This window comes from Anguilla anguilla, chromosome 5 (genome assembly GCF_013347855.1).
Source record: "Anguilla anguilla isolate fAngAng1 chromosome 5, fAngAng1.pri, whole genome shotgun sequence".
NCBI lineage: Eukaryota > Metazoa > Chordata > Actinopteri > Anguilliformes > Anguillidae > Anguilla > Anguilla anguilla.
In genome coordinates this window covers 30469593-30496961 of record NC_049205.1, presented here as the reverse complement: position 1 = coordinate 30496961, position 27369 = coordinate 30469593, and the positions used below count along the sequence as shown (strand labels likewise).

The window sequence follows — 27369 nt, the reverse complement described above, 5'->3', positions numbered from 1 at the left end:
GTACACCATGCATACAAGCCATCAACCATAATAACCTATATTTTAAGATAATGTTAGATCTCAGCCATTAAAACCATTTTAATAGATGTATTTGTATAACTGTGACATCACATAGAAAAATTAATTCCACTCCTCAAAGTCTTTAGCCTCGGGGGTCATTTTTATATTTTTTCTACATGGGAACAAAACAATGTATCGTGACAAGAACAGGCCATTGAGCTCATCTAAGCTCCAGGTCACTTATGTCTAGAGTATTCCATCTGCATAAAACCTGGCTTTAAAGCCCAAATGTCTCTGCCTTTACTGCATGACTTGGCAAGCATGCATTGATTAGTATCTGTGAAAAAGAACTTACAGAAATAAGTGCAGCATTAACCTTTAACTAATTTTACTTGCGCTGTATTATGCTGTCAGAACCTGAACAACCATAAGGAGTTCTCTTTATTAATCCATCCATCCATCCTTTATCTATACTAGCTTATCCTAGGCAGGGTCGCGGGGGGTGCTGGAGCCTATCCCAGCGTGCATTAGGCGAGAGGCAGGATTACACCCTGGACAAGCCGCCAATCTATCGCAGGGCGCTCACACCATTCACTCACACACTCATACTCTATGGGAAATTTAGAGTCTCCAATTAGCCTACCTGCATGTCTTTGGACTGTGGGAGGAAACCCGGAGGAAAAGGGACATGCGAACATGGGGAGAACGTAAACTCCACACAGAAAGGCCCAAGCCGAGAATCAAATTAGTATCTGTAGTACCATCTTTATTAACCCTTTCGCGACAGTAACTGGCATTAACAAACAAAGAAGAATTCTGGGACATTTACTTTCTTTAAATTTCTTAAAACTTAATATAATGGACTGAACTATAATTTTATGGATTATAGCAGCAAGTACACTGGATCTTTTTTATTGTATACAACTGGTAATTATGAGCAATACCAATCTTAAATAAATATGTTAATACTTATGGGATGAAATAAATCCAATTAAATTACAAAGGCCTACATTCCTGTTGTTCCGCCTCACAATTGCGCAGCTCGGCGCAACACTCTGTTCAGATGGTCAACATATCTGCTGCAGAGCTCTGTGGTCAGCTTGTAAACCCAGAATGTCTTGATAGCCAATATGAGTTCTACTTTACTCTTGGGTTTGGCTTCACGATGCACATACTCCTTTATCGCATGCCAAACCAGCACAATGGGATTCCCATTTAATCTAAATAAAAGGAAGCTGAGTGGAGCATGGTGAGTGGAGAATGTGCCACCCATCAAAATGCTGAACTATAATTGTTTATTTCAATAATTCAGTAATTTAAATAATTGTCCTGTTCAGTAAATGGGTAACTAGACGCTGAGAGGAGAGACACGTCTACAGGCAATTTTTTTATTAAATAAATTCTAAATTAAAAACAAATTTACTGTATAGCCCCTCTAAAATTTATCCTAGCATTATGAAATTTTATTTTACACAGTTCTGGCATGTCAGTAGTAGCCTAATTACCCATATCAGTTAGCCTACGTTCATAACTTAATCGAGTCTGATTAGTTATGCTGGATTTTCACCATTACTACCGTACATTACTGTACATCAAAACTTCCATGTAGCCGACTGTTGTAAGACAATGTACTGATCTGTGAATTAACTTGTGATCGTTGTTTTACAACATTGCAAAACTATGCATTAATCTCATTGACAACAGAGCATTATTTCAAATGATTAGGCTATCTTACATGGAATAAATGAAACATTTAATTAATTTGGCTATATCTTATTTATACATTAAATAGACCACTATACAGACCAACCTGGGTGTGCTTATACTAAATGTACATGGTGGCTGTTTCTTTTCCATTAAGCATTTAGTATAGGACTGAATGTGCGTAGCCTACACAATCCTCAAATGGCGACTGTAGCAGCAGTGTACAAAAAGTTATTGACTGTGTTACATTTATGATGCGTTACATATATGGCTCACCCCAGTCTGGCCACAAAGTTTGAATAACCATTTATAGACGTTTTCACTCAAATACACACAAAAATGTTTTGTGTAACAAGCATGTCTCGACTTACAACTTGTCACTAAAATGTATTTTCCCCTTCTTTCCTGTTAAAATAAGACCAGCTGTAATTTGACCACAAGCCACTGTTCATGAGTCCTGAGATCGAAGTGTTAACTGTCAGATATGGTTTTGAGTGCTCACGTCACACAAACAACAATTTGTTTCTACAGAAAAAAATACATGTAAATTAGCCTCTGCCGGGAAGATCTCTTGCGGCAACAGGGCCAAATTAAACTCTAAACTACTGTACATTATTGGTCTGATTTACTATGCAGATAGGTATCTAATTGAAAAATAAGAGCCACTAAAATGGGCACTTTAATCACTCTTAGAGAAAAAAAATGCTAAAAGAGCTAAGGTCTCAGACTTAGAAAATAGAGCAGACATTTCTCTGGGGAGAGTACAGCAGCTACATGCCACTATTTCCTTACAGTAGCGGCGTGTAACAATTGAGAATTGAGAAGTGTGTGTTAAATAATGAGATCAAATATGATTGTCAGTCTGGAGAAAAAAAAATGTTTCCTTCCAAATGAAAATTGCTGTCCTGAATTTTTATCACCTCTCTTCCCCTAGGGTGTGATATTAATAATTGAGTAGGGGGTATCGTCTGTACAAAGGTTTCTCAGCAACTGTCTTAATCCCCACGAGCTTTCATAAATACATTTTTAGAAAATGAAAAGCAGTTCTCAGAATGTAGCAGGAAGAGTTTCAAAGGCTCTACAGTCTTTTCATGCCTGTTCTGTCCAAGTTTCCCACCTCTCTCACTAAGCATTTTTATTTTGGCAAACTAATGATCCTGAATGGTGCTATTTAATGATGTCAAATGGATCCACAGCCTGGGAAATGGGTTGATTCAACATCATTAAATTGGTCCATTGGTCCATCTTTTGTTGACTGTCTTGACTGTGAGAGAGCCATCCACACATATGTTTGGCCTGTCCATGTAGTGCATGCTTATACACACAGGGCCAAGTGACTTGAAAGAATTGAGGAAATATTGGGTAGCATTGCTTTGAAATACATCTTATGTCATTTCGGTGAGGCAAGATAGCCTATATTGTTTGTAGTACCGTAACTTGGCGTCATTTTGATATCAATACTTTTGAGTAACTTGGCATTTTTGTACGTTGAAAACGTGTTTTTTATGAGATATCCAATTACAGCTAGAAAGTAGCATTTTAAATATGACTGAGACAAAAGGAGGAAAGCTCTAATGCAGTCAATATCAAAACTTTTGAATGTGTTGATTATACAATCACCTGACAAAAAACACCAAATAATTAAATTAAACATTAATTAGAATTATTTCCCTTTTGATGCTTTTTCACTGCAAGATATCCCAATCTCTGAGTACCTTTCGTTGAAGTACATTACTGAATCTGAGGGAAAAATATGTAACTGTTACTGCAGAGATATCACCATGGTTCTGTAATACTGCTATACTACTCTGCATTGTTCTCCATCATCAGTCATATTTTGGAACAAAACATTTTTAATGCTAGTGGTACCTCATACCCAGTTAGGAGGTATGCAAATACACCAAAACTAAAACAAAATATTTCTAAATATTTCTGATCAATATATATTTTTTTAATACAGTTTTTTTCCCAAATGTTGGTACAAAATCCATTTTTGTCTCCATTTTTTTTTACCATATGAGGTGTGAATCTGTGTGTGTGTGTGTGTGTGCGTGTGTGTATGTGTGTGTTTTCTGTCAGAAGGGATGTCCATGTCCATGCCCCCTCCTCTTTTTCATCAGTAAACTATGCAGCTTTCTTTTAGTTTCCAGTTAGTTTATGGGGAACATGGAAGGAATATGTTCCTAACATTTGGAAGTGGGCATCTGAGTCCTGCATCCATGTCAGGTGTTCTACATTTCTTTTGGTTTTTGCTGTTTGGATTACTTTGGGACAAAAGCTGTGGTTTGGTATCTTCTCTCATTAATTTATTGCCTAACTGTCCATGTTGGTCGCCTTATTAATTGTTTTAAGGTATTTGAACCTCGTTTTTAGATTAGACATGAATATTTGTTGTAACTTAAATTTCTCATCTGGTTGTGAGTTGTACATTTTGATAAAGGTTGATCCAAACAGTTCACTCTGCCTATCAACGAATTTGGAGATTTGATTGATAATTCATATCTTTGTAAGGTGTACCTTGGGAATAAAAATTCAATCTCCACTTCCTGTTATCATGATATTCTACTCAAAATACCACTTTGAACCAGCACTGGTGTTCCATTTAATATGGTTCAAATTTCTTTGTAATTTTGTGTAATGAAGAGTGAAAGACACTACTCAGAAATATAATAATATAAGCAATGCATAATAGGGCACACATTTTTAATAAAATCATTATTATTTTTAATAATGAATATAATGATGCTATATATTTATTACATAAGAATTTTATGATGTTGATAAAATGGAACATGGCTAAACGGTAATGACTAAACTGAAGTGTTTAAATCAATGAAATGGCCAGCACAAATGATTTACTATTTATTTTGCTACAAACTGAAACAGTGAACAGTGAAATATAAAAACAAAGCAGTAACAAGGCATCTCTACATAATTACTTTAAACTATCAGAGCATGTCATTTATCCAGGATTTTTCAAGTGCAATCCAGGAATTTTGTAGCCCATCAAACTTTCCATGCCTCGTGAAACCACAAATCAGATGTGGTAAGGAAGCTAAAATGGTTTTATCAAGATAATCTTCTAGAGATTCCGCAGGCTAAGAGTTTACAGATAATGCAAGTCTCCTGGGGGCTGGGTCTAAGTAGCAGATCTCTTGCTACTTATGGCAAATAAAGGGGAAAGGACCCTTCTTCTGAAGGAACCACATGAGGTTCTTCATCAGCTCACTTTATTCACAAGTGCATACGACACACTCTGTAACATATACAATTATTCACATTAATGGTTTTCAAACTCAGAGGGGAATCTTTCATAATGTCTCTTGCAATATAGGTTTACATTTTCCACAAAAAGTCTCAGGGACTAGGTGTCTACAATTTTAGCAATTAGGACCACATCATTTCCTATAATTTATCATCTTTCTAAAGCAGGGGTACTCAACCATGGCCATGGAGGGCTGTGGGATATGCTGATTGACTCGCTACTCCGGACATTTGATTACACACAGTTCACCCACCTGGCCTGGCTTCATGTATCTGTATTGGTTGGTGGCTATACAGCGAAAATAGAAATCAACAGACCCTGTGGCCCTGGATTTACAAAAAGGCAATTGACTACTTGTTGGGGGAGGACTGAAGCACACATAAATAACGTTACCTAACTTTAACAGCACCCACACAAATGAAATTCATTCACTGCAATGTTTAAAATCTGAAATTAGCAAATTTACAAGCAAACTAGCTCATAGATGATCTAACGTTAGCCGTTAGCTAGATAGCTGGCTTGAAAGCTCGCAAAAATTACCTTGATACATCAGCAAACACATCAAATCAACTGCACAGTAATATTGATTTGACCCAACGTTGTCTGTCAGAACATTCAGATAGATAGATAGATATATAGATAGATAAGAGCGGGATATGCACAGCACTGCCTACTGATTGTAGATAAGATCGCTGCAAGGATGCTTTCCATAGAGGATTTCAGCTGCATGCTCCCATATTACTGAAAATGCTGTAGCGGTGGTAGCTATAAGTGCATATCAGTATATGCCGAGTGTTGTGTGCATTGTGTTGATAGAAGCGTACCGCTGGTTAGCGCTAGAAGCTAGCTAATTGTTAAACAGTCTACTTACACCACTATATCACCGAGGTTCAGAAAATGTAAGCCCGTGTTTGGTTAATTTTATTAGAATTAGTATCACTTAAAAAAACCGCTTTCTCTCTGTTTTTTCCTTCCGCTTGTAAGCGCATGCGCACTTCCTCGCTCACGCCAGGGGCCGGTCATTCCAGGGGCAGCTCACGCCTCAGGCCGGTCTGCGGAGCTGCAGGTGGCTGCTGTTGCCATGAAATACTAAATTCACTACCTAGCTACATCTCGCCAGCTCAGTTTGAAACTAGGGGTGGGGTGGGTAGGAAGTGTAGAATGGTGCTGATTTTCAATTTTCAAGCATTTAAGCCCTCACCCAAGTTCGCAAAATCTAACGTTAAAGAGGGCTAGAAATTATTTCAGAAAATAATAGTAATAATAATAATAATAATTTTTATTTTTTTTAGGGGTGCTGAGATGAAATTTAGGTGTGCTTGAGCACCCCTAAAAAGAGTCTAAAATCGCCAATGATCTCTGGGAAAGCTGCAGAGGGAAGCCCCATGGTCTGCAAGTGTATTGGGGCCGCAGAGATGTGTTCTCAGTCATAATACACAAAGCCAGAGCAGGTTTAAGCTCTCACTGAGGCTGATAGAGCTTTTATCATCTGTGTTATGACACAAGACAATTTCCAAGGTCTCAGTAGTGACTTAACCATGGTGTTCAGCTTGAGTCAAATTGGCTCATTTAACACTTGCAGTTAAAGAGAAATGATACTTTTGAGAGATGTATTTCATTACCAGTATTAATTTTGTTCCTGTTTAGAGTTTCTATTTGTTATCATTTGTATTTGTTTTGTCTTTTTGCCGATATGATTCTTTGAATATAATAAGACAAAGATAATAATCAATAATCTACTGCATGAAAATCTTGTTTCATTTCAATTTATGCCCCCATGCCTTTGAAGAGAGGAGAGGTTTCTCTGTCATTGCTAGAATTCCGGTGCCACTCTAAATTCCTAAGCCTTGCAGCAGGGCTCCTCCGTCTCCAGGCCCCAAACTTCCCAAAGGCAACAAGTTTGAAATAAAGCCTATAATTGTGTCTATGTGTGTGTATTTTCTTTCTCTGTCTTTTTATGCCTTTCTAAAAGTCCAAACTGGGGAGATTGGCCTTTCACCTCATTCTCCCCCTGCCATCCTGAACTGGGAGGCTTGGCCTTTCACTTTATTTTCCCTCTGCCATCCTGATAAGGAAGAATCGGCTATTACGCTGCCCAGGACCCGGAAAACAACTGATAGATCAAAGACTAAACAATTACTTCATGTAAAAAATATTCATGTTATATGACGAGACACAGCCAATCATTTCCTTTGTTAAATCTTACTATACACTTATGTATTAACCATGTACCAGTCAGATACAGAATTATGCATGCTATTGTTAAAACACTTTTTGCTTATAAAAGCAGGGACCGCCCCTGGCTTCTTCAGTTTGACTTTATCCACCTTGTTGTGTGTAGGTACCTCTTACTCTTTCTGCAGAAATAAATCCTATTTCTTATATGATATACCTCGTCATGCCTGGCTATTCAAAGGAGAGAATTTTCTCTGCCCAACACATTCCTTATACTGTAGTAGTTTTTTAAAATATAAATCACATCTTTATTTTAAAAAATGAATTACATTTTCAGGCGTGGATGTGTTTGTGACTAATTTTCACAGAAGACTTCATGAACAGAACTACCGAGATTAAACTGCTGATTAAACTGATAAGACACAAACCACTAGTTAACCATGAGAAAAGGATGGCCAGGTTAGTTTTTTAAGAAGTACCTAAACGAGTCTGCAGAGCTCTGGGAAATGGTCTTGTGGACAGATATGGCCAAGATTCACTTGTATCAAGTGAAAGATGTAAGAGCAAAGTGTGGAGGCCAAAAGGAACTGCTCAAGTTCCAAAGCACTCCCCTCATCTGTAAAACATGGTATTGGCTCACTTGTCTTCGGTGATGCAATGAATTAAATCTGAAGTGTACAGAAGCATCTTATCTGCTCAAGTTCAAGCAAATGCCTTCAAAGTCATTAGAAGGTGCTTCATCCTACAGCCGGACAATGATCCAAAACATGCTGCTAAGGCAACAAACAAATTATTCAAAACCTGAAAATTCTTGACTGGCCAAATCATGAACCTGCTTTAAATTGAACTGAACATGTGAATCATATGCTGAAGAAAAAACGTTAGGCAACTAGCCACCAAAATAAACAGGAGCTGAAGATGGCTGCAGCATAGGCCTGGCAGAGTATCACCAGAGAAGATACTCATCACCTGGGCCCAGGAGTTCAAAACTTTTTATCTCAATCAGATCCGATCAGATTTTGAAATCCCATATTTTGTGATCCAGGATCAGGCAACTCAGCCAGATTTTGTCCCGGTATTTCAAAGCAATTCAGGATAGGATCACCCTGATCCAGATTCAGACTTTTCAAGATTACCAGATCCTGATTATCAGTGCTTTAAAGCACTGGAACATTACTGAGAAAGTAATGTATTTTCTAACCTTCAAATTATATATAATATTCTGGGGGATTTCAAGGTGCAATATGTAACTTTTTGAGTGTCAATTTTTATGGCCCTACAAATGTAAACAATCTTTTCTTCTTTTTTTTTTTTTTTAGCTCAGCTGACAGCTCTTGATATAAGGAATAGCAGTTTGCAAGTGCTACCATTTTTGTATTTGATTTAAAAGCCATAAAAGGTTTGTTTGTAAACATTAAAGCAAAACAGGCTTGTATTTTGAAAAACGTATTATTTGGTTTAATGCACTGTCCTGAGAGGTAGGCTAGAGGCCACTTTAAATGTGACAAATACGTCAAAAATGTTGCAACCATTGAGCCTACAAACAATCTATTATTTTAATTTATAAACTCTACCATCTTTTTTATATTGAAATGTATTTTGAAATGAATTGTATACTATATTTTGTTCTGGTAATCCACTCTAAATCCACCCTTCTACTGGGATCAAGGTAATCCTGATTTTTGGATCAAAATGATCCCAATCCTATGTTAAAGTTTTGAACTACGCATTTTGAAGATTTGATCCAGATTAAAGCTAGGATTCGATTACCTGATCTGATCGGATTCCAAAGTGATCCCAATCCTGTTTTTTGGTTTTGAACTACCCATTTGCAGGATTTAATCCAATCCGATAGTCAAAATCTGATCAGATCACTTCTGAACTCCTGGGCCCAGATGAGGTCTATGTGTCACAGACTTCAACCAGTCATTGCATGCAAAATACAACAAAACATCACTACTTTCTTTTGCATAAAATTAATATGTCCCAAACATTTTGGTGCCCTGATGTCAGGGGGCTATGTATTCTGCAGACAATCTTCCCCTTTCTTTCACAAAATAACTATATCCATCATTCCCCCAAGCCACACAATATTTAATTAACTAGAGGAGCAGCATAGCCCTAATTAAGTACAGTTTATGAACTTACATACAATACAACTGGCAAGAGGCTAGTGGGTGCTAATACAATTGTAACCAAGCAGGGCAGAACCACTGTTATATGGTCAATGATAACTGTCCTTGAATTCTGCATGGTTGCACAGGATTCATTTCCCCAGTAGAAAGTCACTTTTTTTCTACAAAATCAATGTTGTGATGCTTAATTTCTCTACTATAAATAGATGAAAATGCATGACTCTCCCTCTACATTGTCAGTAAGATGACTAAAGATTAAGGCATAAGCATATAAGGGTCAACTAACAGCTTGAGATTGCATCATTCCAAAAACGTGATCATTAAATTTGATCATTTTTATAACTGAATAGAAAGAGGCGTGAGAACAGGACTGAGGACCACTGGCCTTCAAAGGAGGTAAACTGGTGTAGCATACAAATTCTTCTGCGAACCAAAGCAAGAACTGCACCAACTAAACCTATAAATAATATATAGGGAAAACAAATCATGGCAGAATTTATGGACAGTCAGTCATAACTGGAGGCAACTGTCAATGGATTGCGTAAGTATAAGTCTTTGCTTCACAATTTTGCTGGTGGCTTAAGCTGCCTGATCCTGGGAGTGAGAAATTACAGGCAGTGATCAGGACCATCCATCATGGCCTTGTCAATGTTTTGGCCACAAGTGGCAGGGTGTGGTGGGGGTTTGTTGGGTTGGGTGGTATCAGTAGGTGGATATGTCAGAGCCAAGAGCTTTTGTTTTTGTCTGGCACACCTCTCTGCTTTCTGAACTACGCCCACTCGCTGAAACTCACTCCCACAATCTGTCCGTGCAAGTCGTGTTGGTTTATTTTCTCATGTGACGGTGCTTTTGAGGTTTTACATAAATCTCATTCCCATAATCTCTCTGTGCATCAGTTCATTTTTTAATTTATGGTGGTATTGAAGTTTTAAATAGAGATAGAATGAGATAGTCTGACAGCTGTGTGCCAGTGCTATTAGATCAATTTGAACCTACTTTTCTGAAAGAAACAGAATGTTGATGCATTCTTATTTTATATTTAAACTACAGCTTAGCATACCATTTGCAGTGTCTTACACAAATACAGTAACAAAGATTTTTATACGACCACCTTTGTTTCATCGAAACAAAGAACAGTTAGAATAGTCTGCTGGTTTGAGTTTTTACTTGAAACCAGAAACAGAAATTGAGACTCAAGAAACCAGGTGATACATAGATACATAGTTTTTTGATACAGTCCCCCCATTTCAGGGCACCTTAATGTTTGGGACAAATGGCTTGATGGGTGTGATTAGTCTGATTACTCAGATGTGCTCAATTGCTTCCTTGGTGTAGATATGAGTGCTTTCCGTATCTAGTCTTAATTCTAATCAATTCATCATCAAAATTATGTAAAAGATTTAGCCTGTCTTGACACACACTGACAGTGTCAGCCTCCTCAAAATACTCAAAACAGGCCATGTTTCAATTTTGCTTGCCATTGGCGACACCACAGTTTATTTTGTAGCTGCAAAGTTCAATGTAAAAGCTTGTTTGTGCAATGCAACCCATTTTAATTTAATAATGTGTAAACCCTAATTTAGTAAAAACTTAAGTTCTAACTAGCCTACTTTTGATCTTACGTATAGCTGGTGCAACCCACAGCTGGATTTCCAGAGTTTAGATCAAACTTTGGCCATACTTCATACACTAGTGGTCTTTACACATGAATGGTTATAGTGCGTTTCATATTTAGCATCAAACCCTGAGCATCGGGCCTCACGTTGCCTACTATTGACCAGTGGCATGTGGTAACACAGAATGACTTCTTGGCTTCAGGAAGATGCACAGACTGACTGTTATTTTTCTCTGGGTCGGGAGGGAACCTCACATGGAACTTGGACGGGTTCCCAAGCACCAAAGAAAGGAAGCTGTGTTCAAATCATTTTCTTCCATTGCATTACAGGACAGCTTCAAAGTCATTCCTATATGTTTGTGTGCTGGTATATACATACACACACACACACACACACATGTATATATACGTGTGTGTGTGTGTGTGTGTGTGTGTGTGTGTGTACTGTATATTATTAAATAACGGTCGATAAATATCCCATTCCATTGTCCTGAGTATAAACACTATAAATGTACGAATCACAAAAATCAATTTGCCATAGTACAGCTTCATATGGTCACGGGTGCATTTGTGTGTTTGTGTGTGAATACATGCATGAGTGTGTGCAAGAAAAAAAATGTTCAAGAGCCATGTAAGGAAACCTCATTGGAGAGCACCCTATTCTAAAATCCATGTGTATGGCTTTAGTTAACAGAATTCCCAGCACACCTTACAAAGAAAATGCCCCATAACTAGGACCATCAGTCGTTATCTGTGATGTAGGCTATTTACTGTAAGTCCACCACCAACAAGATAGCCTTTTTTGTCAAGCCACGTGTCAAACAATTATCTCAATTGCACCACTCCAGCCAATGTAAATTATGTAAATTGTGGAAGACTGATGACTGATAGCAGTGTTCACATGACACTCACATGTTAAATTCAATCTGTGGACATGCAGCAACATTTTGAAGTGATATACAGAGGATGTTACTTTTTGTTTGAAGCAGTGGGAAATACTCTAGCCTAATTAAAACTGAACGCAGGTTTATAACACTTAACCTGCACAGAAATAGTTCAACAACTAAACAGAACAACTAATAAAAAGTAATTTCAAGCACAGATGTACGTATATTATTAAAAATGCTAACTGAAATAAAAGTGGTAAGCATTTGAAATTTAAATTAAAGTATCCTAACTCTGATTAATGTGAGTAATCTGATTATGATCTGCTGTTTAACAATCTCTTCTGTCACTGATTAACGGTGCTTGGTGAAAACAAAACTTTCATAAGAAGGAATACACCTTTCAGCAACAAAAGTTACCGCTTTTCCTTTTGAGTAAGATTTAGAAGTATTCCATCAACTCTATCCCATAATTCACCCTGTAACATTGCAGTAATGTTTTCTTGTACAAATAATTTGCCATTGCCCATTTTGGACCAACAGTTTTTTCAGAAATCTGGAAGTGAGTGAAATGGGAGGGCTGTCACATTGATTCTTCACACTCTTGTAATCAAGAATATTTGTGATAATCCACTTTCTCCAGTGGAGTATTTGCATTCAAGAACTCATCTGTTAAATCATGAATGACAACCAGCTGCCGCTCAAGGCTGTCTTTTCCCCTGCTGACAGATTATTTGTCTAAATGTAGATCTCAGACCTTAATTTGTGCTTGTTTGTTTTTAACTGTGGGTCTATTGTTATCTTCTTTGCGTGATTTTTTGTAAAAGTCCAAGTTCTGCCAAATGAAAACCTCTGTGTACCAGACAGGCAGTGTTCCACTCATTACCACAAAGACATGCTTTAGATAGTGTGTGCATTCTACATTCCATCCATGTTCTCTTCCTTTCCTTTCACTACCCCTGTTTTTCTAAACATTATAACTGGCCATTCATTTGTACTATTAGTCACTTGACTGAGTTCTTTCAAAATCCTATAAGGACTCCTGGATGATAATTTAAATACAAGTTTGAATCCATGTGAAACACATGACATAGAAACTGGTGGCCTACCCATAACAAATTAAAGTTAACCAGTTAATCATAAGACAATGAGAACTTGGACATGATTAATATTATCAACACTTGGGAGTATTATAGATTTTGTTCATTTTTATAATGTCAAAGCCAACATCATCTCAGACTTCCTCACACTGAAATATATATCAACAAATACAACATAATGTCGGTGCTGCAAAGCAGTCTGGAACCTGGCCATAATCCTCAGTTTAATCAGACAGGCCTTGATTCTGCATAACTGGGCAATTTTAGATTGTCATACATTTTACACTTTTTACCTACATTTACACATACACTTTATTCTGAAAGTATTTTCACCTCTCCATTTTTACAAGGTAAAGACAACCATCTCCCATCATACTGTTCTTAGCCATAGGAAGTGCAAGACCACATTAACGGTGGAGCTACTGCCAATTATTCAGCCTCTATCCTTATGAAACAAGACCAGGCCAAAACCTAGTATATGGCTGGACCTAACACACGTGATCCGGCCGTCCAATGGTGTAATTTCATAACTCGGCCGACCAATGGTGTAACTTCATCACTCACTCTGTCACTCAGTCACAGACATTCGCGTTTGTAGGCCTGGCCCTGCTGTTGCAGTCCAGCCAAAAATTACATATTCAAAAACCATGTGTGTCCAAACATCACATCTGAATACCCAACATGTGAGGAGTACAGGTATGAACTATAAAAATAATTCCACTTATACTGTAAAATGAGAGCAGGAAAAGGTAACCTATGCTATGTGAAAATTGTAGTTCATATTTGAAAAAGTCAGTCACGTGAAAATGTGAAATTTCATGTGATATCATGTCACATTTTGTTTTTGCACATGGGAATTTTCATTCACATGTGAAAAAAGTCAGTTCACAGTGTCATTCGAAAATGTCTGTCTTGAAAAATCTATCTATCTATCTATCTATCCATCTATCTATATTTGCATAGTGTCATTTACATACTGCTTAACAATAGACCAGAGGAAATAATGTGCACATCCTACTAATCCCCAAGCCTGCTGGAATAGGAGAAGTGGGAAATTGTACTGGCCACTTGTCACTGAGGTGCTCTTTGACATTGAGTGTGTTTCTATGCTTTCCTAACAGGTAAGAAAACTGCCAGAGATAGCATGTATGCAAATTATATGTCCATCACTGTTCAGTCTCCTCAAAACAATATGCCTTAAATTGATGGTCTAGGTAATTAGAATGGCTGAGTTTGATCATTTTAAACTAACTTCACAGATATGCAATAATTCATAAGAGAGTTTATTCTAATTAATTTTTTACATCCAAATTAAGGACACATTAAATATATGCAGACTGAATTCCTTTGTTAAATTTCCAAATTGTCTGAAAAGGGAACAGAGTCTAAATTTAATTTTAAAACTTATTCTACATTATTTAACCAGGAAAAAACCCACTGAGATAAAATTATCTTTTGCAAGGGGGACCTGAAATAAAGCATAGAGTTATGCAAGACAGGAGACAAACAAGCTACATTTAGTGAATCAATTAATTCACTAAAGAGTGGAAAAATTGAATAATATTTTCCTCTGTGGCCCTGCAGAACCATCATGACAGTAAAATGTTGTTTTACCTATGCTCATAACCACTTGACTATCATAATAGTAAGCACATCTTAATTTAACAATGTTAAGCCCCCTCGCCAGTCAGATTTCTGGAACCATACTTGATAAGTGACCACTGCAAAGCTGAGAAAAATGGTGCAGTGAACTTGGGACATCCATCTACCTGTGTCATTCGCTGCAGTGAAGGGCATTGGTTCAGGGAATCTGTCCATAACGTGCTGCTTAGCAACCCAGCTGTGAGCAAGCTTTCAGAACAGATTATACATTAACTGAGGGTTCAGGGAAATAATGCCCTATCCTGGCAGAACCTTGCTCAGTGAATCTCATAAGAAGATTAACCAGCTGTCTCTCTTTCACTCACTCAATCACTTTCTCGCTACTACTGTAAGATTGCCTCCTTTTGCCTCCTGATAATGTGTGATTTTTCACCATGACAAGAGCTCATCTGCATCACACAATTGATTTCTGAGAAGCATTCCTCTAAGTTAATATGCTAAACATTAAAGTGCCAATATAACACCTCAATGCTGCATGTACAGTATGAGTCCTCAAAATGGCACTTTGCAGGATACCTGGTGTAAAAAAAGCTCAGTGTTAATATACATTTTTATTCTGTTGGATGTTTGTCACCTCATTTTTTAACTTACTGTTTCATAAGTTTCACAAGTGGTCTCAGGTCTGGATTAAATCAAGTTATCTTAAGGACAACTGCAATTCAATCAAGCAAAAACCAACTTTCCCAGAATAATCCAACACTGAATCATGAATAAGGGGCTTTTTCTGTGCCAAAAGGAGGTCTAATGTAGGACACCAGATTTCACAATAATGTTGCTTTTTTTGCTAATGATTGATACATACAATAAATTGAATCCCATTAGTGAAATGACAAGATGAGCTGTGCTGTTTGCAGTACTTTTGACTCTAGCATATTTCAAACATGTATCACGCAGTAAAAAACTTAATATAAACTATAAATAGCAAAAATAAGAATTAATATTTAAAAATATATGAAATAATATTAAATAATCAGTGACAATGCATTCTTTTGCCAGAATTCTTTAGCCAGACACTTTGATGTGATACAAAGTTTGAATGACCACATTTTATTCAGATGGTAAGATGAAAAAACACAGCGGCAGGTTACATTAAATAATTTGGGAAACATTGGGTAGCACTGTTTTGGAACATAGCATTACTTGTTTAATTTGTGTTAGCTAAAATAGCCAATATTGTAACTTGGCCTCATTTTGATATCAATACTTTTAATGGCAGGCCAAGATCTTGTTAGTTGTAATTAATGGCTTATAGACAGTGATTTGTATGCGTGAATAACTTCGCATTTTTGTACATTGAAAACCTTTTTTGTTGAGATGCATTAAACACCAATGACACTGAAGACAAGAAGGAAACAATAACATTGGGTAGAAGCTTTTTCGTCTAATACTGCATAAAGCAAGTGGGATTCCACAAAGAACTCCAGGAATTGCTCTTTCAGTGATTTTTATATTGTGAGCATATGATACACTGACATTATGATCACAAATGATTTCATGAAAGGGATAATAGTGAGGGCTACAAAGCTGGAGACAGGTAATGAGATTACTTGTACAGAAGCAGTCTTTCCCCTTTAAAATTGTCCTGCCTCCAGCTTGGGCACTCCGAATTTCTGGCAACACCTTTTATTTACCATTTCCTTGATACTGACTACATTGACCGCTTATGGGTTTAACTAATAGATGATTTAACCTTTAAACTTACTTTACATATTTGTAGTATTGTTGGTATAATTAGTACTAAAGCAAAAATAATAAGAGGGAAGTTTGAACTTAATCCAAGCCACAGTCTTTTGACATGACCCTCAGCAAAAGCTAGCACACCAAGTGGAAGATCTGAATTAACAGACATATCACAGAGCAAGGCCTAACGGGCAAACAATCCAAGGTCTGCACTCCTGGAGCATTGCAGAAAATGTGAGGTTGAGGATTAAGCCTACAGAACTGCACAAACCTTCCAAGAGCATTACTACCCCAGGACTTCTCAGCGCTTCTCAAATAACATTATTCTGAGTGGAATAACCAGCTCAGTCACTTCAGGACCTTAGTGCAGCAAATAAATGGTGTTCCAAGTAGTATCCTGACCAATATACTGCTCAATGTGACCAGATGCCATGCAAGGCACAGTTGCCCATAATGTTGCCCCGGAAAGGAGAGTTTCAGTCATCAGGGAATCCCTCACCTCACTGCCCAGCAGAGAGACAATAAATGTAGCACATCCTCCTGAACTGATGAAGGTGATGGTGCAATAGGAGATCGATTTAGAATGGGCATCCAATTAGAAATGGACACTCAAAACTGGGGTAGAAAGGGAAAGTGTGGGGGGTAGAAACCATCTGTGTGTGGGGTCTGAATCCTTCATTGTCTTTTATCTGACCCTGAAGCCCATTAAGGAATTACCTTGTTTTCTATATTTGATTCACATCCTTTTACACCCTATCATTTATTCAAACGATATAGAATATGTGTTTGGATCCATCATTGGGCCTGATTTATGCTTAAGAGGTTAATGTAGACTCACATAAGGTTAATTTAACTGCTCAATACTCAGTCAATCAAAAGAGAATACTTCAGTAATGCTTGATGAGAGATGCAATACAGGCTCCTTAAAGGCTAATCTAATGATAGCTATTTTAACACAGAAGGGCAATAAAAATGGCAAATGTATGTATGAGTGATGTTTGAGCATCAATGCCACTTAAATACAACCGCCTTTCTTCAACATTGTTTTAGATGCTCCAAGAAGATATACTCCTAGGCAAAAAAAAATGGACCAAGCCCAAAATGGCAAAATATCATTTGCATGCCATGACTTCTTGATGTCTGTGACCTATCATCATCATCAGAGTCTGGATATCTTATTGTCAGGTTGTCCTACAAGCGATACAAAAACTCTTTGCATTTGAATGGATCTCTATGGGAATTGGGAGGTGGGACTAGATTCAGCTGTAAATTATGCTGATACAGCATGGAACACATTTGTTGGCTAAATGGCCTTAAGTCGTCAAGGGTCCAAGGTATAAAATGAGCCTCAAACCACCATGCTGCTGCCAGATATGCAGTAGATACTACAAGCATTGTTTTTCCTGAATATTTTTTCCATTGAGTTCAACAAGAAAATTAATCAGGAGAAACAATGCTTGTAGTATCTACTACATATCTGGCTGCACGGTTTTGGGCTTGGCACATTTTTTTTGCCCATTTTTTCTCCATGCAAAAGGCAATATAAAACCAGCAATCAGCCTCAGTAAGTGATCACATGACCAAAAAACAATAGTTCAGTTTTTAAAAAGGACCAGAAAATCTAAAGGACAGCAACACTCTAGGAGTCAGGACTGCCTCCATGAGGCTGGGTACTGTGAATTTGAAACAGATCCAGTGTAAAAATGACAATAGCTGGATATGCCCATTCCAAATGAATGATTGTAAACAGACAGATGAGCATACAATACTGTTAAAAGGCATGCAGAGTAATTGTAATGTAAATGTAAAACACAGGAAAGGTAATGTGTTTAATTTTACTACAAATTTTTATTACAAATACCAGCCTTATTTGGGCCATGTACAGTATTTAAAGTATTTTCATTGTAACTGGTAGGTACAAAGCCCTGGGACTTTCACATATAATGAAATGAAAGATTTAAATTATAATTATTGGAATCTGCTCGATCAATTGATGCATTTTCCACTTTAGGCACATACATGGATGACCTAGCAGACACATCTTATGAGGCATGAGTAGGAACAGTGCCTCTAAACTATACACACACACACACGCATGCACACACACTCACACAAAATCTGGAATCAAGCACTAGATACTGCTTGCCCACTCCTGTTATGACTGATACTGTAAGAGTAAAAATAAATGTCACTCACAAGTATCATAATTTAGTTTATAGAACATTTTAAGAGGGAAAATATGTTGCATCTGTTGTCTGCAGCCAAGAACCACCAAATGTACCTTGCCAAAACTCCTGGCACAAATATGGCACCTGTCTGTTTTATCAGATATTTCAAATAACTTTTGTTTAAGATGGATAGGTAGTCACTGTTTGCAGAAGAATCCAGTCTCGTTGCTTATTTGTTGCTATTAATCTGCCTATAACTCTATTTCAAAGCAGAAACACAAAACTATCACACCATCTGTCTGGTTACATAATCAGGCAGGCGATTTGCCCAAAGCAGAGGGGTTGTTGCATGATCAAAGATCCCCCTAGCCCATAATCAGACTCACACTGGAGGAATAATGATATCACCTCAGCTGTCTCAACGCCTAGCTCTAGAGTGGATGCCAGTGAGGGGCAAATTCCACACTGGCAGTCTGTCACCCCACCAACTCATCAATCTGCATTTCACCTCAATCCTTTCCCAACATCCTGCATGTAAAATGTGTAAGACATTCAGTTTACCAATCAAGAAGGCAAATGACAAGTCCATTTTGGATGATGAGTTTGAAAGCAACTTCAGAAAAGCTTTCTAGTGATCCCTGGATCCAATCAGCGTTTTCTGTAACTTTTACTTGCAGTTAAATGCCAGTCATGCGGGATGTTTTGTATTCACCCAAATTTAAACCAAAACTGTGAAGAAACAAGATTATCATGATTGAAAGACTGCCCTGCATGTAACGAATTGTCACTCTCAGAATTGTCTGTCAATCTTTTTCTCAGATATACACCAAGAGATAACAAAACCAGGTTAAAACCTAGTATATGGCTGGACCTAACACATGTGATCCGGCCGACCAATGGTGTGACTTCATAACTCGGCCGACCAATGGTGTAACTTCATCACTCAGACTGAGTCAGTCACATACATTCACGTTGCGGTCCAGCCAAAAAACAGAAGTCAAAAATCCGATCTTACTTTCTCACATTGCTTCCTTTCCTTGATTCCTTAGGATAAAATAAGATACATATAAGTGTATAAATATAACTATTATGTCCTCAGGTGGCTAGGTTCTGCGAAGGGTTGAGGGTTTCATTCTTTCATTGGTTCCTTCTGAACACACAATGGCTGCGTCCCAATACGAAAGCAGCTGCCCCTAATGCTCTGAGCTCCATCTAAAGGTATCTTCCTAAAGGTAAAGGGACCTCAAAAGGCAATGAATTTGGGACACACTGCATTTAAAGATGCTTCTGAGTACAGTTCATGTCTAGCCATTCATTCTATATAAAACCATCGTCAGCAAATAATTCAGAATCCATGTTAAATCTATATTATCACGATAGAGTTATAGAGACATTGAGAAATGCAATCCATTCAATGTGTTAAAGATGCTAATTGAACTACATTTTCATTAGAATATTCAAAAGTCAAAAGAAGCCTTCTTTTTTCTTCTTATTTAATTTATTCTTCAGTTTTGCCCCTATTTTTTCATAAATTGGAGTGCCCAATTATATTACTAAGCCATGTTTACCCGTCTGCCTGTTCCTCTGTCAATTTGGAAAAGCACAGAGTAACGTGCACTCTTCTCTTAACCAAGTGGTGCCAATCATTTATTCCTTTATTAAGTTTGGCAGTTAAACACACACACATTGAGTCCAAAGAGATCATCCATGTCTAGTTTGAGGACAGACTGTGGGTGTCAACTGACCAGAGGTGTCACTCTTGCACAAAAAGACACAGCTTCCTGCTGACTAAAATAATTTCCCTTCCCAGGCAATACTTGGCCAATTATGCACCACCCTGTGGGACTGCTACCCACTGTCAGCACTGGCATGTTCCACAATCTATACCAGACTTACACATCCATACACAAAATATTATCCTGGGGTTCATTCGGGAATTTATTCTTCATAATAAAATATACATACTGTAGCTACAAGCAACATTGATGGGGGCCAAGCACAGGCCATAATATGCATTCAGTTAGTCTTAATATCACATTAAATACTTCTGCATACACTAATATATGCGCAGTCACAGCACTATGTGGTCAATTTTCATGTAAATAAAAAAAACAATAATAATCTCCAAATTTGAACTCAAATAAATTGTATTATAACCGTTGAATTCCCTGGGACCGGAAGAGAATGGAAACAATTGAGGTGACAATTCACACTTTTTTCTTCCACACAAACTGAAAGGCATGACTTCAACAAAGCTCTTTGTTTAACAGATATTGTCACTGTGAACTGGCAATGTTTGAGCTTTTTATGGGAATCATTTTAACAAATACAGAAATGCATATAAAACACAGCTAACATTAACAAACACTGATTCTATAATAACCTGATCTCATTATATTTACACACTCACACATAATTTGACTGGAAAGCTTCAATTATAATTTTGCATATTTCATGCTTGAAGGCAGGCTTTCACATCATTACGTAATCGCTCTTGTATGCAGAGAGGTCTCTGAAACATAAACTTTGGGATAATTATCTTGGCCATTACTGTGGGCATGAGTTGACATTGAGAATTTATGATATTCAGTGCATATAATGGTCCATCAGGCATTCTGTTAAGTCATGCACATGGAAATCTCAAATCACAATATTGAACAAAATTCAAGCATGGAAAGAAGCATGTTTCACTCTGAATCTACAAAATCAGAATGACCCTAATTGTTGTTTTTTATTGATAGCATTGTTGAAAAAAAACCATTGTCTTTATTTGGCATATTTGTCTTTAAAGCTCAGTGGAATACACTGATAAATTTGCATCCAGAACACAAACCTGCAGAAAATACATGGTAGGTTGCAGGACTTAGATAGGAATTCCACATTTTAGTGTACACAAAACCAGTAATAGAGCAAGAAACGAAAGCTGTGTTAAAAGAGAAGAATTGTTATGTTGTTGAAACTGAATCCTGATTTTTTTTAAAGTTACTCCTGGAAGGATGGTTGAAATGTTAACACATAGCCTTATGTGTTTTAATTATATAATATACTGCTGTGCATAACTCTTTGGACAGTGACACATTTTTTGTTGTTTTGGCTCTGTACTCCAGCACACTGGGTCTGAAATGAAACAGTGAATATGATGTTACTCTCTTATAACCAATTTAGGTGAAAAATAACATTCTCTTAAATTATTGGTTTTCTCGTTCACTGATCCAAGGTGCACTGCAGTAACATCTACACTGTTGTAAAGTTTAGACTCTTCGCACTTTGATGCAAAAATCCCATCTTGATCGGTAAAACTACTAGAGATGACAAAAGAAATAACAAGGTAGTCCCCTCCCCCAAAGGAGGGCAGAAGTGATACCTCAGGTTGAGGATTTTGATATTTTATAATCCAATAATTGTCTGTAACAATTTTAAAAAACTGTTAATACTACAATGATGGCATTGATATCCCAAGAATCCCTCTCTGAGCCCTAAGCAATCAATCTGCTCTTTCATTCTGCATTTTGTCCTTAGAGCTGAAAGTGTTTTCATGAGCATTTGAAAAGATTTCTATGGACGTAAATATAATTTCAAACGTGAAAAGTGCTGTTTTTCTAAAAAAAATTAAAAATTAAAAAGTCACTTCTTACCTTGTAAATAGTGATAAAATGATCTCAAGTTAGACATTCCAGTGCAGGGTAAATTATCTAAAAGCAAGCTACTACCTGAAAAAATTGACCCTCTCTATAGTCTACCCACTGTGACTTTTGCCCCTACTTGAAACCCTGTATATATTACAGTAGCCTTATAGTCTCATGTTCTTCAAGCTCATTTACATAGCTTTCGAACTCAGTTTATGGCTTTCTTCTAGCTGAAATTATGACTTCACTATTCTGCTGCATAGCCAGTCACTTTCATTTTGTATTTTAGCACAGCACAGGAGTGGAAGTTCAGTGTACACTTTATTGATTGTTTATTGGAGCTTAGTTTGTTTGCATAGTTTTTGCATAAAATACATTGCAGTAGTGATAGAGGGCACTATATTATTGCAAATTGTTTAATATTTGATTATATATTTTTGTCATTGTGAGCTCTCACCCTGTTGTGATCAAGAGCTATGTTGTTCACAAGCCTGATTTACAGCAGCCTGACAGCTGAGTGCAGGTTAGAGCACACAGCAAATTAAAACCAAGTGGTTTTATTGTTACTGAGTGAATTTAGTTTGTGTGATAAGGAACCATTATGAACACATTTTGGGCATAGAAAATATCAAGCTTAGTCAAAAGAAGGAATGGGTAAACACAGAATATTTGTTTTGTGGAGTTTCAGAGGGTACTGCTTTCAATTGAATAAGCTTCTGGAAGTGGAATATGGCTGGGAAAAAAGATATACACAAAATATTCCAATTTGGAGAGGTTTTGTGCCATTTGGAGAGGTTTTGGGAACACTTGGGTCCACCTTTGGGAAAAAAAACATGCCAAAATTTACTGATTTGTTCAATCCACTCCAAAATTTTATCCTGGTGTTGCACACATCTGATTTCTTCCAATATCAAAAATATAGAATAAGAAAATACAAAATGATCAGAATAAATATGCCCTATATGTTTACGGAGTGATACTCTCACAGGATCAGGGGATTTGGTCATTTTGCGCTCTTTATTTAAAGCTTTGAACCATGTCTGCAATGTACGTATATAATTTTGAAATTAATGGGGTTTATTTAAAACAGGGGGCTTTTTTATGATAAAAAGCCCTGGATTTTAAGAGGGTTTTAAGAGGTTTTAAAGTTCAGCTTTAAGATGAGGGCATTTACATCGTTATTGGGTGGTCCATGTAGGAATTACAGCCCTTTTTTATACATTGTTCCTCTGTTGTAGTGGAGCAAAAGTAATTTGACAGATTTACATAAAATCTGAAATAATGTTGCCATATTTAGCACTTGGTTGCAAGTCCTTTGCATTCAATGACTGCCTGAAGCCTGCGACCCACAGACATTACCAGATTACCAGCTGGGTACCTTCCCTGGTAATTCTCTGGCCTGTACAGTAGCCATCTTCAGTTCTTGTTTGTTTCAGGGGCCTTCTGCTTTGGATTCAGGGCAGGTGATTGACTTGGCCAATCAAGAACTTTCCACTTTTTGGCCCTAAAAAAAACCCTGGTCTATCTCTTTAGTCTATAACTTATTGAATTTTATTAATCTTGCCATTTGTTCTTGACGCTTACCAGTGGTTTCCATTTTGAGGTAAACCCTCTGAGGTTATGCTAGTGTAGCCTCGTCTTTATTCCTTGTCTTTTTATATGTAGTCTGACACATCTATGCCTATATCTTGGAGAGTGTTCATGATCTGTTTGACAGTTTTGAAATTGAAATTGAAAGTATTCTTCAGTCATCCACTAAAGTGTGCTTCCATTGTCTACCAGGTCGTTTGTTATTGCTGAGCTCACCAGCACATTCTTGCTTCCTAACAATGTATCAAACAGTTGATTTTGACACACACAATGTTTAGGCAATGTCTCTGTGATCTACACAGCCTCATGATGGCCTGCTTTGCTGGCATTGACATATTTGTTCTTCACGTTGTGAGACAACAACATCAGACAAATGCAAATTCAACACCTAGAATCACTCTACACCTCCTCCTAATTCTCTTGTGCATGAACTAATGATGCAAGCACACACACACTGCTGGTCAAGCAACAGCTGAGCAGTCAATTGTCTAAGTACTTTTGCTGACCTAAAATGTGATATATATATATATATCAGATTAATATGTTTCAATACAAATCTGCAAATGTTTGTTATTGATTTAATGATTTCCACATTCCAGGTAATTATATAAATTCTCAATAATTATTATCCTGATGTTATAAGTACATTAGGAGTGCAAGGTTCTATCAGATAAAGCAGAGTATAAAATTTACTGCCATATCTTAATGGTCACTACCATATCTTATAGTAATTACATGTACATTTATATCCAGTAATTTAACCTCCAAGCAATATATTCATAGTACAGATGTTGAGGCCATTAATGTGTTGAGCTAAAGAGCCTGTCTTTCACTGATAAGAGTCAGACTTGTACAGATATGGGCAGCAGAGTTATAAATTAAACCCATATTAGAGTAGCACTAATGGTCTGAACAGATATCTAGAATCAATAACAGCCATAGAAAGCTGTGGGGTGAAAGCAGCTTAATGTGAATATATCTTATTGGACACGTTCCTCTAAGTACTTAGTGTTAGTGTGTCACTTCAGGCAAGACAATAATTGGATAAACAAGAGGAGTTCTGGAGATCATCCTTTGCTACTATTCCAGGTTTTGGAAAGTGAAACTTGCAGCTATATAATAACTAAATGCTTTATTTGGGATGAAGCCACTAAAATTAACTGAAAACAAAAAGCGTTGAAGTGCTCCTTTCTTGGCTGACCTGGAAAATATTGATGGTTTCCAAATTACTTGGAAGAGTGGCCAGAGTTACTGAAAATATTGCCTTGAAATGCACACCATGGACAACCTGGGGAAGGTTCAAATCTACTTCAAATGGCAGAAGCTGCATGCAGTTCCCCTTTATTTACCCTTTCATTTTGTATTTTATTTATCTAGAATATAATTGCTTGGCTGCATCAAATGTAAAGATTGCAGACATGCATTATCACATTTGGTGCCCAAAGATGCATGCCACTACCCATTTACAGAAAAATGACAACATTGGAAGATCCAATTTCCTCATTCTGATAAACTATGCAATTTTAATTCCAAGGGCATCATATTGTACGTATGTATGTATGTATGTTGGCTACTGTATTGTACTTTAATATGTACAATGGTGGTAGAAAATAAGATGAAACTCAGATATAGAAGGTAAACTGGCATTGTAGTCACAGTACGTCACCATGTGAAAATTGTAATACATCACAGGGAGCTTAAACACAAAATAACAAATATATATATATATTTTTTACTAACATAACTGCACAATTTATATATTTTTTTGAACTATTAGTATTACAGTCCGGAAGTGGTCCAGGCTTGTCTTCAACCAAACGATGGACCTTATTTCCTAACACAATTATCACAGCCAATCGTAATTGATATCATGTAACATCACTGATAGTGTTTCATGCAGCGTTTCCAAGCTGTGAAGCAACTAGCCTACTTTTGATTAAAATTGTACATTACTGATCACACGCGTTCGTATTTTCCACATAAATGTGGGAAAGTCATTGACTACCCAAACCAAAACAAGACATTGCTTCACCGTGGTGCAAAAATATCTTAATTAAATTGAATTTCAGATTGCCTTGACCGAATTACAAGTGTCACTCCACGTCGACTGTAAAACGTGATTCCATAAACTATGGTTGCACATTGAACTCTGCGTCATAGTTTTAAAGCGACCCCTTTTCCACTACTGCAGGACACCAGAAAAGAACATGCGGATTTGAGAGAGAAAAAAAAAAGAAGAAAAAAAACGTTCAAACTAGCCACGCTTGCAGTCATTGTATCATAGCAATTGTTCTAAAATGTGTTATACATAATGACATTCAAATTCGCAAATAAAAACTGTCGCAAGTCACAAAAACACATATAAATACCTACCCTTTTGCTGCTTGAAGGACTGGATCGAGCCGGAGTGGTGGACCATTGCGGCGTGTGATTGCTTTCCCCAGTACGAAATACTCCTAATTCACCAAAACCACGCTTCCGAAGACATTGGAATCTATGAAATGCGTGCGTAGGTGTTCTTGCAGCATCCTAGCATACTGTAGGCTACCAAGCTCTTTCTGTGGCGATGCGCAGTCCTGACACCTGCTTCAGCTCAGCAAGCTCTTCCATCCATGGCTGTTGTCATGGCAACATACTGTAAGGGAGGTCCTGCCATGAAATTCGCTGCCTCCGTGGCTACTACTTTAATAAAAAGAATCTCTCCATTTATACAACTTAATTTTATTTATTTAATTTTAAAAACAGTTTATTATTCCAGAGAACAACCGATAGTGGTGTAACGTCCCGAATTATACGCAGTCAAATTCGCTCATCATCCCAGAGAGGAGTCGTATCAAAATGAGTTTAATTAGGTCTGCTTTCTACAATACTACATTAAACAGTGATTGCGTATGGGGTGCTGGAATACTACGCCTACCCAACCCACTTCGTTTCATTGCGGTCTTTTTATTTATTTATCAACTCATGCTCAAATCGTAAACATTCCTAATTCTTATGAAGTTCTCATTTCATGGCCAAAGCAAAGTTAAAGGCAACTGTCGTTTCCCTCTTTTTGCTTGCAGATAAATGTCTTAAGATTACAAAATTACAAAAGCCTGAAAGATATCACAAGTCGATTTATTTAAAATTAAATAATTCTGGTAGATGCCTTACCAGAAGTATAAGGAGATTTGTTGACTGCACAACACAGATTTTGGGCTGTAATAAAAATGTATAATTTATATTTTTGTACATTTTCGTTGGTGGCAGTTGTATAAATGCATGCAATGATGATTGTTATGTGGTTATATGATTATCTTGTTTTAAATAAAATAAATGACTAACTTGAGATTACAAAGGTTGTGTCCTCAGTTCACGGGAACCAGCATGCACTTAAGTGATTTCCAAGCGTGACATGCCAATATCACACAATGTCACATATGAATACCAGCTTTTAATTACATAAAAGGAGAACATTTAAATTAATTTGTCCAATATATGACCAAACATGCTTTTTTCTGAAACTTTTATTAATTGGACATGTAGCTCATTTTCCAGATTGCAATGGTTTAAAACAAACAAAAATTATAATATTAAACATGCTATTCCAAATTAAATATTGAAGACATATATATTTTATTACCATTTTTTATTTTGTAAAAAAAAAAAAAAAATCACCTGATACCGAAAAAAAACACTAGTATGTTCCTACAGGAAAGATTAATGGCTACGGTCTGGTATGGTATGGTATGGTACAGTATGGTATGGTATTAATGACACCGAAAT

The 27369-nt window shown here is 37.0% G+C and overlaps 1 protein-coding gene across 3 annotated transcripts in view; it reads right to left on the bottom strand.

The window, feature by feature from the left end:
* The window catches only part of ano3 (anoctamin 3), a 107091-nt gene extending 80651 nt beyond the window's left edge, over window positions 1–26440 (bottom strand). For all 3 annotated transcript variants that reach the window (XM_035418806.1, XM_035418804.1, XM_035418805.1), the window contains exon 1: window positions 25978–26440. In XM_035418806.1, the coding sequence (XP_035274697.1) occupies window positions 25978–26023 (46 nt within the window). In that variant the 5' untranslated portion in view covers window positions 26024–26440. The remainder of the gene's footprint in view (window positions 1–25977) is intronic.
* Window positions 26441–27369: the final 929 nt, after the last annotated feature.